This window comes from Syngnathus acus, chromosome 17, assembly GCF_901709675.1.
Source record: "Syngnathus acus chromosome 17, fSynAcu1.2, whole genome shotgun sequence".
NCBI lineage: Eukaryota > Metazoa > Chordata > Actinopteri > Syngnathiformes > Syngnathidae > Syngnathus > Syngnathus acus.
The window spans coordinates 5962891-5977843 of NC_051102.1; the positions used below are offsets into that span (position 1 = coordinate 5962891).

General features: G+C 42.7%; 1 protein-coding gene across 3 annotated transcripts in view; it reads right to left on the reverse strand.

Moving 5' to 3' along the window:
* The window catches only part of epha4b (eph receptor A4b), a 57022-nt gene that overhangs the window by 20233 nt on the left and 21836 nt on the right, over positions 1 to 14953 (reverse strand). For all 3 annotated transcript variants that reach the window (XM_037277041.1, XM_037277043.1, XM_037277042.1), the window contains 5 exons: positions 6229 to 6384; positions 3722 to 4057; positions 3395 to 3507; positions 2400 to 2562; positions 796 to 904 (listed from right to left, as the gene is read on the reverse strand). In XM_037277041.1, coding sequence (XP_037132936.1) covers positions 796 to 904; positions 2400 to 2562; positions 3395 to 3507; positions 3722 to 4057; positions 6229 to 6384 — 877 coding nt within the window. The remainder of the gene's footprint in view (positions 1 to 795; positions 905 to 2399; positions 2563 to 3394; positions 3508 to 3721; positions 4058 to 6228; positions 6385 to 14953) is intronic.

Consider the following 14953-nt stretch of genomic DNA (forward strand, 5'->3'; position numbering starts at 1 on the left):
TATGATAAATAAATAAAAAAATAGCAGGACGCAAAATCACGTACACAATGTGCAAGCTATTAAGTAAAGTTAATGTGGCCACTGTGTGAACATATTTTCCATGTTGTTGTCGAGTGTAAGAGACGAAAAATCTATTTGCTCTTCTTATGAATGTTTATAAATCCTTTTGGTGCTGTTTTCCTTGGCCTGGTGTTTATCTGTTGGTCAAATACAAGATGGAATACAAATACGAGTACAAACACGGCTTTTTTTTTTTTTTTTTTAATATACGTATATATATATATATTTTCTTTTTTCCCCAAAAAGGCCTTGTTGGCTATTTCAATCAGTTGGAGACAAAAAAAATAAGGTTTGAAGTTCAGTCATTGCTAGTCTTGACCGAGTTTGCTTGTCTCTGTAATAATGTTGTAGCACCGACTTTTTGCTAATTTTCTTTTGTAAATGATCAAACGAAACAACCTTTTGTCCTCCTTTGCTCACATGTCTCCCCTTTTTCCTTCAGTCCTCCCCCAAGAGCCTAATTCAGTTGCTTTCATCTTCTCAACTCTGCATTGTATTATTCAACTTCTTTTCTCCGTCCCCTGTGTGGCCTTCCGGTATTAACCTTGAAAGGAGGCGCCTCTGTGGTCTTCACAGAAAGACTAACACGGCTTTTAGTTGGACTTAAATGTCAAAAGTTGGATGCGCCCAGCAGTAGCGTAATCCCTCGGTATTAAACATAAAAAAGACCAAAGGGGCTACTGTAGTTATTACGTCCTTGTTATCAGACAGCATCAAGTACACGGTTGTCCTCACCTTCCGCTAACCACGAAGCACGTCACCAAGAAGATGAGGAGAACGACGCCACCTGCGACAGATATGGCCAGGATGGTGGTCTGGTTGGGGTCTCCGATAGCAAAGACGTCTGTGGGGAGTGGACAGAGGGAGCGTGGCAGATTTAATAAAAGCAGCGGGAGCAAGCGCAAATAGATAAATATAAAAAGACAGCAGCGTTGAGATAAAAGCGAGCCAGGGAGCGAGGGAGCTCGATGGAATAGTAAGCAATGTTCCTGATGAAAAGCACTTGCGAGGCGCTGAGAGAAGATGTGAATTCCCACTCGGGCTGGCGCTGTCCAATGTTGCATATAACAAGACTACCGGACAGAACTTTCCGCACCCATTGATTTTTCTTTTTTCGATCGAGCAATTAATCAAAACAAATATCCAGTTCATCTGGCTCAGCTAAGCACGAGCGCATCAATGCATGAAAGCATCTGTCGGTGAATTAATTCCCTCAAGTTAGCAATCTGGCGCATTAAGTCTCTCGTAATCAACAACAAATTTGTTATTAAAATTGATTGACAGTGAACGGCATTGGGCACAATATTAGGAACACGTGCCTGATATAATACGACACTAGAAGTTTTTCCAACATGGTAAACGTACCACAAGTACTTGTATTAAGCCCCCTTAAATTTTAATCCACATCTAGGTTGGAATGTATGAAACATATTTTTGGGGGGAAATATCAAAATTAGTATTTCATATCTGCAATGACATTTAAGAAAAAATATCCCTATATTTCTAAATTCTAGGAAATTTCTCAAATTCAGGAAACACGGGATAAATGACGTCACTTTTAGCATAGCCTACTTTAAAGCATATTTATTGATTATTCAATGATTAGTAGGCTAATGTGTTTCCACTGTATGCCGCCTGATCTATAGCCACACTGCTTTACATGAAGAGATTTATGAAGTCATCTGAGAATCAATGTGCACTTTGAGGAGCAGATTATAGGGCCTTCTATTGCAAGAAAATCGTTTGACCGTGATAAAGGGACGATACATGTAAATGACGGCTGACAAAGCAGAAAATTAGGCAGGAAGAAATCTGTACCCTTTCGTTGAAGGATTAAATAACTAAAACTATTTGAAACCTACATGTGTTAATGTATACATTTTTTTGTGAATATTTATCAATGAAAACCTGACATTGAGAATATATTTTTCCTGTGTATATTTAGGAAAAGGGAGTTCCAAAACCAGCATGCGATTAGAAGCATTTTTGAAAACCTATTTATTTTAAGAAAAACTAGCTTGATATTTCGTAGCTAACCAACGCCACATGTTTTAATCTAATAAATCTTTTTGTATACTTCAATGACAGGAGAACTGAAGAAGCCATTTCAATGAAAAGTGAGCTATTTAATAACCATCCGCCGTATTGATTTTTAAACTCCAGTAGGGACAAATCACCCCCACAGAGATAGAATCGAGCCGCAATGTTTGCAGCTTTGTCCTCCTTGCCCAGCAGCTCTTAGAATTCAGACACAAGACTCTCAATTATCATTATTATATTCCAATTATGTTCCTGGATCTGAGATGATAGCTAGGTTGCGTTAAATTGAAAATCTATACCTTCATGGCTGGTTTCCAGTTCAATTTCTCCACCGTAGCTCCCATATCCACCGTCGGTTCGAGCCCTGACCCTGAACACGTAGGTGGTACCCGGTTTAAGCCCGTCCACTGTCATCATATTGGAGCGTGTTTTCAAAACAGTGTAGTTCTGCTCCCGCTGGTTCTGGAGTGGAGATAATAAAAAGGGAAGCAAATAATTCAAGAATATTTTGAGCAGATAAAAGTCATTGAGTAGATCGCAGACCTCCTCCAAGGCAAAAAAAAAAAAATGTTTAGCTAACACATCCAGTCCTGTAGATGGCAGTAATGTGCAGTACATTCGTTGCCACACTGATTTGGTAGATCCCTACTTCATGTTGACTTTAACAACAATAACAAAAAGCAAATTGCTTAGGGTGTTAATTTGATCAGCCGATAACTTTATGCAAATTTTATGATGTTATTTCACAAATAGCCCGACAGCAAAGAAGTAGCTCCTCGTGTGTGTGTGTGTATGGTTGACTAAAGTGTCAGTTAGCTGGAACTCTGCAGACACGCTGCTCATTCTCTAATGGAAGACACTCCTTAGCATGGATTAAGACTATTTCATTACTAATGCATGCCAGCGCACAAGCACTACGGTTTAATTTCATCACCTTGACGATGTTTTACGAGGTTTGTCCAACAGATGTGTGAGTAATTGACATGCTGGGAGCTGTTGGAGAGGAGCAAGTCCGACATGCCCTCAAGCTAAAACACACAGCCGATAAGTCAATAGGAGAAGAGCATGTTTAGTTTCACAAATCCCACCACCACCGGCACCGAGCTGACTACTAGCACATGCGGTAAGTGCTAATAAGCAAGTAAAACTAAACACAGATCAGATTCTGAAACTGAGGTCCAGCTTTCCTTTTATTATTTGAAAAAATGTTCACCATTGAGAAAACAAACATGAAAGCGGAAGTCATGCCAATGGCAAACTGGTGGGGCGCCTTCAAAAATAAGTTCTCGCTCACCTTCTCATAGTAGATGACCTCATACTCCACTATCACACCTTTGGGTCTTTGTGGGCCTTGCCAGGCCAAGGTCACGCTGTCCTTGCTGCGCCTTTCCTTCAACACAACGCTCACTGCAGGAAAAGAAAGAAGGATAGAACGGATGAATGTGTTTGTAGTCTGTAGTCTGCCTCTTACGCACTGGCGGAGCTAGAAGGGGGGTTGTGGGGGGCACTGGGCACCACTAAAATATGCTTGCAGGTGCCAACCAGATACATTTTCCGATTATTTTCCACATTTTGACTTGTAGTGATCCAACTGGTGGATACAAATGGGTTACTCACTCACCTGTTTGTGATGTGGTAATATTCATCACCGCCCTTCCTTTCGGCGTGGGACTTAAGTCCGACACGCCGTTTTGGCTCTCGATGATAAAACTGTAGTTGGAGTCCGGCTGTAGGTCGGTGATGGCGACAGTGGCTGAAGAGAGGCCAAATTGTCGGGGCACAAAATGGACGCTGCTCCCGCAGGGCACGCACTGTTTGCCTTCGCCAGAGCACTTTCTGCAATAAAGGCTGTAAGTGATGTCGCCTCGTCCGCCTGTGTCTCTCGGGGACGACCACTCCAAAGTGACGCAGGTCTCGTTCACTGTGGAGATCGGGTTTTCTGGACCAGATGGGGGACCTGGGTAGAGAATAATGGAAAGGTTGCTAACCAAAGAATAAAATATTACAGCCACGACTCAGCTGGCTCTTGCTGATTTGTGGGTTTGCGCCACACCACGGACTATAAATAATCCACATGATGACCATTTGATCCATAGAAAGTGCCAAGAGAGTCAATTTCTTACAAGTCGGGTATATCTTTTGATTTAGAAGACTTCATATTATTCTCAACAGCTTACAATGTGAATTTACGACACTTGGCGAAGTCCGCCGAGTGGTGCCGCAATCACTCTGAAAGGTTGACACTTCATTTCAGTGAGTAATATTTTCACGTTTGAGTCGAACTGTTTGGTGTCACATTCCCACGTAGCGCCGCTTGTCATTTCATTATGTATGCTAATAATCACCTACAATCTGACGCCACATTTCTTCGTGACTAGTAGTTGTGTGTGAGTCACATATGAGTGCCAAAACAAATATATTCATTTAGGAATCGCCCGAAAGCAAAGTTAGAGATTGTATATCAAAGCATTCTGTGATTAACCAGTTGCGAAAACATACAAGAAAGCAAGCTGCTGTTGAGAAGACGTACCTGCAGGTACCACTGATATCTTGATGTACGATCCAGGAAAAGCCGTGCAATTTAAAAGCCCATTGAGCTCCACAAAAGCAAGCGCAGCAATTTATCACTCACAGGACACAACATTAGGTACTCTAATGAGATCCTGTATAGTATAAATCAGACTCAGTTAGGATTAAAGTTGCTAAGGCTCATTATGTTTATTCATTTAAAAAAAAAAAAATCTATTTAGTTGTATGTGTTTCTGCTATTTTGGTTACGCTCTTAAATTATAAGAGAGAGGTCAAATATTTGAACCATATCTCCAGTATGATGCAGTGTAATTCAACACCACTGCAAAAAGTTTATGGAAGTCGATTCAAACTCTCACGGCAGAGCATCAGTCGATCAAATCGCTTTTTTGGGCACGTGACGAGTCCAGTGAGTATGGCTGCACTTAAAGTGCTGAACTTAATCCAAGCATATAAAAATGAAAGTGCAGACAGTCTGATGACATGTCATCTAGTCATGGCTAAGTACAGAGCCCTGGGGAACCCCGGCACAGCCTGGGCCTTTCCTGATTAGCCTTCCCAGTGGTCTCAGGGACATGAGTGGGGGACGTAAGTGTCGCAGAGCTCAGTGACTGTGATTGGAGACCACGCGGGGCGGATAATTGGAGCTGTCTGAAAAGAAATCTGTCAGAAGAGCGTACTGATTTATCCGACTAATTCTGTCATTTTCTTTTCTGCATCCCCCACTTCTCTCGACCACGCATTGCCGTCCATCATCATCGTTTGAGATCACGTGCCTGTGTTGGACCGCTGCAATTCCCTTCAGTTCTATTCCTTCCCCCCTTCTTAAGTGTCATTCCACATATCTCCCTTTGACTTACTATGTGCTCACCTTTTCTCCTTGTTTGATCCATTTCTCTCCTTCTCCCATTTAGGGGAGCATCCGTATTTGAACGAGGCATTAGTCATTTCCAGCTGATAACACCTGTCACATCTCACCTGCTACAACGATTAATGAGTGTAATCTACCATAACCTGATAATGGCTCTGCACTTTTGTGTGTGTGCGCACGCACACTCTGGGGTGTTTCCGTGTGGAAGGTTCGTGCTCTTCTCCTCTCGCAGTTATCGTGTCACTGTCCTTTCCCGCTTCCAACATCCTTCCGTCTATCTCAATCCATCGCTTTGCTTGTAGTCTTGCCTCCGTGCTCATCGGAGAGAATTAAATCCCTTTGGCAGTGTGTGTGTGTGTGAGGGTGTGAGAGGGAAAGGTCAAGAAATTTCTGACGTGCTTGTGATAAGAGTATCGGCTTCATGTGTTCTCACGGCACGGTGACCTACAAGCACTCAGGTAATACGCATGGATGCATGCGTGCTTCATGTGTGCGTCAGGTGTGTTGAACGGGCACAGCCCAAGGAAAAGGGAAACTTGATGGGGAAACATAAAATTGGAAAGCTGTCATGCATTGTAAATCCTTACAAGAAGGCATCACAAACTAATTAAATTTAACGTCATCCAATAGTTATAAGTTAAAGCCGTAGTTTGGTGCAGCACGCGATGAAATTAACTTCCGTCTGCGTGTGTTTATTTGGCTAATATTTCGGCGTAAGGTTCACTCACGTGTGCACGCCATGGAGCGTGGATCGCCGTCGGCTCGGTGAAAGCCTTTCTCGCAAATGCACTCTGTGGCTTGCTCCTGAGGGGACGAGCTGTGTGGAGGACATTTGTTGCAGTAGGCGTCGGTGGCCGATGCCTTGTAGGTTCCGGGTCTGCATGCTGGGTCGAGGAAAAAAAACGTTAATAACCGCGAAAGGGGATATTTATTAAGCATTATTCACAGACATGTTTTTTTCTACATATAAGCTGATTTACTATGATATCTGCGACGCACAAAAAAGAAAAGCCAAACCGAAAAGAACAAAAACTAGAGGAACAGCAGAGGCAAAAAGTGATGCATCATACGATGTGTCGTGCAGCACCCATGGCAACGAACACCAAAACAAGTCTGATTTAATGCATTGTGGCATTCGGTCTACGTGAGATCTTTTCGCGTCAGGCGGGCAGACCGCGGGGTCGTACTGTAACAAAATAGCCAAACAGCATCTCAACTGTCACGAGTCTCGGGTAAGCGTCGGCTCTTCAGGCTAGCTGCCGGCAAGGCACAAATACGCAGCCGCAGTGACTTTGGCAGGGACAGAACATGACTATTTCTTGGCTCGGGCTGCATAGTTGTCATTTTGTGGAATAAAAAATTGTGCTCTTTGGATTCAAGGCATTTTGCTTTTTGGTAAGCTTACTAGTAATGCAAATGATCAGACTTTGTAGATCGATGAATGATGCCAGTGATAGGATCGGCAAAATAAGACTTTACAGCAAACACTTTTGGTCACTTTCTCTCATCGTTACAAATACAACAACAAAATAATTTAATATAATTCCATTTTAATTATATAATTATTTATAAACATCAACTTAATTTTTGGGGGGGGCTGCGTTTTGGTGACAATATTTAGGGTCTACTTTTTGCCAATTAATTTAAATGACTGTCAACTATATGCAATTTTTTTTTTTTTTACCATCTTCTGAATCGGAGTGATGATCGTTTTTGATCAGCTCCAAAATGATAGTGTAAATCCTTGATTTTTCTTTTATTATACATTCATAATACTAATATTCAGATGCTTTTCAACCCAATCTTCCCTGTTGTATATCGTAATACAGTCCACCAAACCCCATGTAATGAAAACGATCATCATGAGTGTTCTTATGCACATTTGTCTGCAGAATAGCAGAATAACTTGAATCATGAGAATCTACCTGGCACTGATTGTATGTTGGTGTGCCCGATCGACACTTGTGTGTTAAGTATGCTGTTAATGTGTACGTGTCTGTGTGCGCCGGCTGATTGCTTGTGACGTTGGTGAAGGTCATGGATTTAATCAAGGTACAAAACCACTCATTCCAGGAAAGCTGTTGATTATCACACTAATGCGCATCCCCCTCACACACACACGCACGCGCGCACACACACACACACGACATATATGCAAGGCAATAGTAGTTAACCTGCAGAGAGAGCGATGGAAATGTGGCCTAAAAGCAGTGTGATTTCTCAAAGTGGAACTAAGTTCTTCCACCTGGATGCTGTGCTCGCTGGTGAACAGAATTTATTTTTAGGCAAAACATTCATCATATTGGGAGCAAGGTCCACCAGCGCAATTCCCCCAAGACTCCCATAGAATGCTTGAACAGGAGACGTGTTTGTATAAAAAAAAAAGGGGGAAAAACAAAAGTAAAAGCAAGGTAAGGAGAAGGAAGGACAGGAAGGGTTTATTCTCAAAGGGAGGATTCTTTGGCCTCTTTCCACCTTGCCTTCACCTTCCAAGATAATGGGTGCCCATGTGTGTGTGTGTTTGGCTGAGCTGTAGAAGTAGGGTGGGCTAGCGAGTATTCTCCAGGGGCGTCTCATCCGGAGCGTCCTTGCTCTTGCCAGGCCTGGCATTCCAACAACTGCTTGATCAAAGTCTGTGTAAAAAAACTTGCCGTCTTTGAGTATAGCGCGTTGCTCTCCCAATCTATTTTTTTTTTTGCCTCGCTGCTGTACCTCATCCCGCTTTATGTCTCTTACACAGTACCTCTTCTTTCTTCTGACGCCCTCTTTTGCCCTCATGGGATATTCTACCTGACGGAGTTCCCTTATGATTTATGCCTCGCCACAGATAAGAAAAGACAGTCACACAAGCACAACTTTGCACAGAAAAGAGTCCCACTCGAGACGAGATGTTAAGCTTTAAAGAAAACGAAGCTGTGGAACGGCACATTTGAATTACCGTAAATTTCGGACTATAAGCCGTGACTTTTTTCGCAGATTTTGAACCCGGAATCACGAGTTTTAGCTGGTGCGGTTTATAGTCCGGTGCGGCTTATAGTCCGAAAATTACGGTATCTAATGGGATATGGTAAAATCTACAATACATTGAGTTATTAGTGAAGCTAGTGGTATTGAAGTCTTTTGATTGGTTAATACTATCAAGCAGAGATCCGCCAACCACTGTGTTGCGGCACATTTAGTGCGCTGTGAGAGTTTGTAAGTGGCAGGGGAAATCCAATTCCACTTAATTGGTCTGAAAAGTATCATTCAGTTAATACTAATACATATTGTTGCTAATCAAGCTATGCTTAAATGCTCTTCTGCTATATGGCAGAAGGTACAATTAAATCTACCATTTGTAAGTAAATTGAGACTAAAATTATTATTGCAGTATATATAGCTTAATTTCTTTGGTGGTTTGTCAGGAGATGTAAAATATATCTTGGCTCAATAACATTTGAGAAACACTTGAGATTGATAGATTGATCTAGCTAGCTAACCCGCTTGCTATCGCCGCAGTGTTTAGCACGTCTGCCTCACAATCGAAATGTACGACTTTGTGGCTAATTAGCATATCACCCATCTGACAAGCTATTGTGCCAGTAAATGCACAATGATTTTCTTTTTTGTGAAGTCAAGGGCTGAGCGAGGATGCGGCAGTTTGAGTATGTTTCTTCTAATGACAAAGAATGGCCTCAGATCCAGTGTCTTATTAAATATTTATCTGGTCACCAGAGAGACTCTCTGTATTTATGCCAATCGATAGCTCTTAGATATGATGTAGTAGAGCTAATCAGGAGGGCACGAACGCTCGGAGTGAGGCGAGAACAGCCCGTCCATCTCTTCTGGTATCATACAAGAGTGTGAACAGTTAGAAAAATAACAATTATTTTTTATTTCTCCAGGGTTGTCCCCACATGTTTTATTTTCCCTCTTAGACATTACAAAAAATCATGTTAGCTTCACTGAAGGCTCTAAATTGTCATTAGGTGTCAATGTGTTACTAGCTTGCTAGCAAAAGCGACATTTTTTTGTTGTAAATTGTGACTTAAACTTAGATGAAACCAGAGTGCATTTGTCAAAGCTCCAGAAACACAATTTCTTTGAAAGTCTAAATTTGCTGTGTGTCGGGGGACATCTGGAGGTGGTTAAAACCAGCAGAATGTTGTTAACGCTGAAGCCATATTAGTTGGAAAAAAGGTGATGAAATGTCAGTTCTTGCTTTTTCCGCTGCGCCCGAGTTTTTATTGCTTTTGCTTGATAAATGACGGTAAACGTTATTAACTTGCTATCATGCGCTTTGGCTGCAAGTCACTTCACTTTATTAGCTCAAGTTGAGTGTGGATGCGGAACCCGGATCATTTTAATTATTGTCTTTTCAATATGATTGTCGGTTATTCATATTTATTCTGGGTTTTATGAAAACCATGAGCCCAACATTAAATGAAAGTGTTTAACCTTACGCTAAAACTTTATTGAGGAACACACATTAACGGTTTAATATCCGAAAATGAAAAGCAAAGCATTGTACCAATTTATTCAAACATAAATGTCGCTGTTTTGAGAATCACCAGCGTCAATTTCAATCTGATAGGAGAGTTGTACACTTAAGGATATTTAGTACACCGTGGTAGCTTTATAAATTGCTTGTGCAAATCACAGCGCTTGAACGCAGACTAGGAACTGACTTGTTAAAGGTCTTGTGCAGATTTATAAACAAATGCAGAAACGTACACAAGCGCAAAGCCAATACCTCACGGTCAATACTTTCTAATTAACATCCAAACAGGTGGTTGCTGAGACTGTGCTCTCTTGTCTACTCTCAACTCTGGCGCTGGTCGGACTGGTAATTACTTCTTTCCTGGCCCTCTAAGACAATCAGTTCAAGGCAAACATTGGCTCACCATCAGGTTTGCCACAAAGCACTGAAAAGGGAGAAAAGTGTGTGTGTGTGGTGGTGTTGGATGGGCACCAAATGTGTGTGTATTCTTTTGAGAGGGACATTGTATAAAGCTCGGTGGCCCCCAGGAGATGAGCTCCATAATGGTCTCCATGGCAACGGGCTTTCTAGCTGGAACCCTCCTAGTACCCCGTGAGCTCCCAAAGCAAAATAGCAGTGCACGCATGTGTGTGCACGTAGGTTGGTGCACACGTGTGAATGTGTGTGTGCGATCCAGGCGTGAGTTGAGGCCAGCGACTTAAAAATTGATACATCAAGCATCAGTGGAGAAATGTGATGAGATCGAACGTGACATCCTTTACGGCCACTGGAGTCGCATCTCTACGCGTGTTTGTGCTCGAGTGCGTACGGGCGTGAAACATGTTTACACTTGAATTGACATGTCTTGGTGCTAAACAAACTTCGGAGCCACATTAACGACACCTAACAGCGAATGGAGAACAATGTTGTCGTCGAGTAGCCGTAATCGGGTTTCTCAGCCATTCTGAGATGGAATATTGTCAGCTTGCAAAAACAAAAAAGCTGCAGAGGAATCGTGCCACCACGTGCGGCCGTGTGGGGAATAGAGATGTCAAGTACTCTGCTGAGACTAGCACTCATCGCTATTTTTAACAGCATAATGCCTTGCAAAATGCTCACACAATGCACTCTCATAATGGCTGGATCCTTTGGACCAATTAGATTTCTCATTCTTAAGGGATTATATTAACTTTGGACTTCTCCTGGGAAACTTTTCCATAAGTTGCATCATCTAAAGTGGTGAGATAAGGACAATTCAGAATTGTGCTTAGAGGGTTTTTAAAGCTGCAGAAAATCATGGAAAATGCCGAAGCGAGCGGTTCCGACCCAACGATCTAATTTCTCTTAATTTGACAGAAAATTATTTATTTAGAAGATATAATGTCTATTTGTTCATCAATTTATGTTAGTGACATGTAAATCAGAGGTCTCCAAACTACGGCCTGCGGGATGGATACGGCCCGCGTTCACATTTGACCCGGCCCCCTGAACAATACCAGAGAAGCCCAAATTTTTTATTATGTTTTTTTTTCCCCCATCCAAAAATGGATCTTGGCTGAAAAGAAGTCTACAACAATTTTTAAGATATGGTCCCTACTACTAAAGATCAAATATATTCTCGCGGTCTGTCTACAGTAAATTAATACACAGCACATGGAGAGAATGAACATAGGCTCCGATTGTATGTTTGGACTTGAAGTTTGATGTGGGCAAAAAAATATGATCCCAGCTGTGGGAGGAAAAAAATATACATAGTAATTATGTCATATATATTCAAGTCTGTATATTGTAACTGCATCCTTTCTCGTTTACCATTTTGTACTCCATTCACAAAAAAAAAAGCTGCTGCGGTAAAGCAGCGAGGTCGTCTGGCATCAATTAAGCCGACGTATGTGTGTGTGTGTGTGTGTGTGTGGCGTTCAGACGAAACTGTGTGACTGACACCTCACACACACCCTCTCAGTGTTTATGGCATCATATGGCTTGGCCAACTCGTAAATTCCGACCGGATATGAAACGCTTGGTGATGTCCGAGCGTGTGAAGCACGTGAGCACACTGTGTGTGTTCTCACCATAGCCGTCCAATTACAGCGAGCGGTGAAGGGGAACCGCTGGATGAAGCTTGTCCTCTTCTTCCTTCTGTCCATCTCTGTCTTTCATCTCTGATGCCGTGACTGTGTTTTTCCTCCTTTACATGTCTCTGTTTACCCTTCTGTCTATTTCTTTATGTTGCCGTCTTTTCGATTGGTTGTGCCCGCGTGTGTCGTATTTCCCGGTGGACCGTCTGTCATATGTTGACCCTGACCTTCTCCAGAGCTCCTGCGCAAATATTTACCCTCTCGCTGACAGGGACACACACACGCGCGTGCGCAGAAAGCTCAATTTCACGACAATTAAAGCAAACACACACACATACACACACGCGTACATGCACGCTCCTTGCTGGCAGTAATCCAAGCGGATGGCTCACTAATTTCAACTCGACATGATTATCCCAGAGGCTAAAAAAAAAAAGATTAAATACATGCCAGGTGTGTGCATGTGTGAGTGAGGGGTCATGACTAAAGAAAAGAAGAAAGAGGGAGAGCGAGAACCCGACAGGCCCACAGGAGAACTCTGCTGGGAGTTTGCTTGACAATCTGAATAGCTTATTCTTCTGCCTGGTCCTTTTCCAAAGCATCACCTTTCCCATTTGGAATGGAACTGGACAGACCTCCTTGACACGCAGAGGCACACATCTAGACCAAATTCAACACACACGTGTTTCTCCAAAAATCTGCCGTCATTCGGCGACCAGCTGAGTGCGAATAGGAGGAGGCGTGCACGTCCTCGCCTCGCTGTGGTTATTTTCAGTTCATCACGCTCAATAATTCATTCTCTCAGGCGGAGGTTTAAACGTGAGCCTCATGTTTGATTCTCAGAAAAAAGGCACACATGCGAGGAAGCACAAGTGCGCACCTGTCAAGTGGAAGGCCGACTTCTTGCCGACTTTCTCGGCGGGTGAGCTCATAATATTGATGGCGGCAAAAGGGAAACAGCCCCACTCGAAATGGGCTTGCCATCTAAGCTTTCATTTAGCGCCATGCGGGAAGCCAAGTGGGTATCGTTGACGGCTCCTTTGTGCCCGTTCTTGCGCCAAGGACAGCGGGCGTTTTACAACAGACAAATATAAAACAATGTCTCTCAGCCGCTATACAACAATATGCATGCCATTAATTTCTACTATGATTCGGAGGGTTCAATGCGAGCTGATGTTATATTTATGAAGAAAGTACATCTACAAATATCATCTGAGAACAGATTGCGTTTGCCTGTAGTCGGATCAAATCCACTAAAATCGCAATGTGCCGCAACTTAGACCTGGTCACAAAGGGTCTAAAATTAAGTGTCAGAGAGACAAATACTAGTTCTAATATTAACACAGTAACTTGTAATAATGGTTGTTTTTCACAGAGGATAAAGAATATATGCCTGGACGTTCTGTTATTCCAGATTCTTCGTGCCATCATTTTTTACAAACTGTTCACATTATGCCTTTCAGTTCGATTTGTCGTTATAAATTTATGAAGCAAGTCATTTATTTCTATATTCTTGTAAGAATAACCAGATCTGATTGGAAGAATTTCCTCATCAGCAGCTAGAACAGAAACAAACTGCTTTCCTGTTTGCTTTTCTGAAAAGTGCCTTTCAGACCACAAAAGTCAATAAGTGTAGCTCGTGTCGGCAGGTGTATTCATCATTTGAGGAAATGGAACATTCCATCACAAAAGTGCTTTTGTCTTAATGCTGTGGGATAATAACTACAGCTGTCGTGCCAAGAAAAGCTGCTTGCTTGCACCCTCATATGTTGAATGGAATGGCTCCCTTATCAGCACTCTCAGCCATTGCTGACTTTTACATTGCGCCGCTTGTTTGCCGGGCGCTGACTTAACATCAGTCATCAATCCGTTCTGCCAATCAATTCTTGTAAAAAGACGATTGGCAGCCGGCTACGAAACCAACTAAAGCCTCAACAAATTGGACTTTGACCGCCACTACATTTGCATGTCATGTTTGGTGTTAACGTTGGCCCGGTCTTTCTGACAGACCCATCGTACATCTGGAAGCCATCCATGAACTCGAAAGAGACGAAGAGAAAGGGGGGGGGGTAAGGGGAAAGGGTCAATAGCTGCCTTCCTGTGTCGATGCTTCCTGCTTGCCAGACCTGCCGGCTCTCTTACGCTGCCATCTTGAAAAAGCTTTAGATCTTAAATGGAGCTGAGCTAAAACTGACTCAACACTACAGAAATGTGCGCTTGTTTAACTAACTGGAACTCAGCAGCATATGAATCACAGCCAATTAATGGCGACTGTACCCAGAGGAGTCTCCCCTCTGCCCCCCCCCCCCTCCCCCATCTGTGGGCGATAAGGCTATATTAAGGCACCGGGAGATGGAAACACACGTGTTTCTCAGTTCTTGTCCCGCTTTTGCCGCAATCATGCCGACGGGCTACACCGTGACCGTCGCGTTTGCTCCACGCCGGAGTGTGGCAGGTGATCCACCGTGGTGAAAGAGGCTGTGAGCTTTGAGCCAGCGTGTAATTCCACATTGTCTGCATCAATGCCGCACGGCTATGTAGATGGTGACTATTGTATGGTGAGAATTACGTGAGTGCCAAAGCCTTTGTAAGCATGCGTGTCATTTGTTCAAACACAAAAGGGGGGAAATGAGAAACGAAGGGAGAGAAATGTGGAATGGTGGTGAGGCAGACATTTTGGGGAAAAAAAAAAAAAAAGAGATAAAGGTGTTGAGTTTTGTAGAGGCAGGTAGAAGATAAAGGCCACTAGCCTTTTCTTGTTCCATTTTTGGAACGTGCTGCTTATCAATTAATTAACGAAGAAAGGGTTTGGCGAAAGTCTTTAGTTTCTCGTGAATCTTATTTGCAGACATTCTGAATCATTTCATGCACTGTGTGGGAACACAAGAATAATATTTATTGATTTATTTAAAGAGA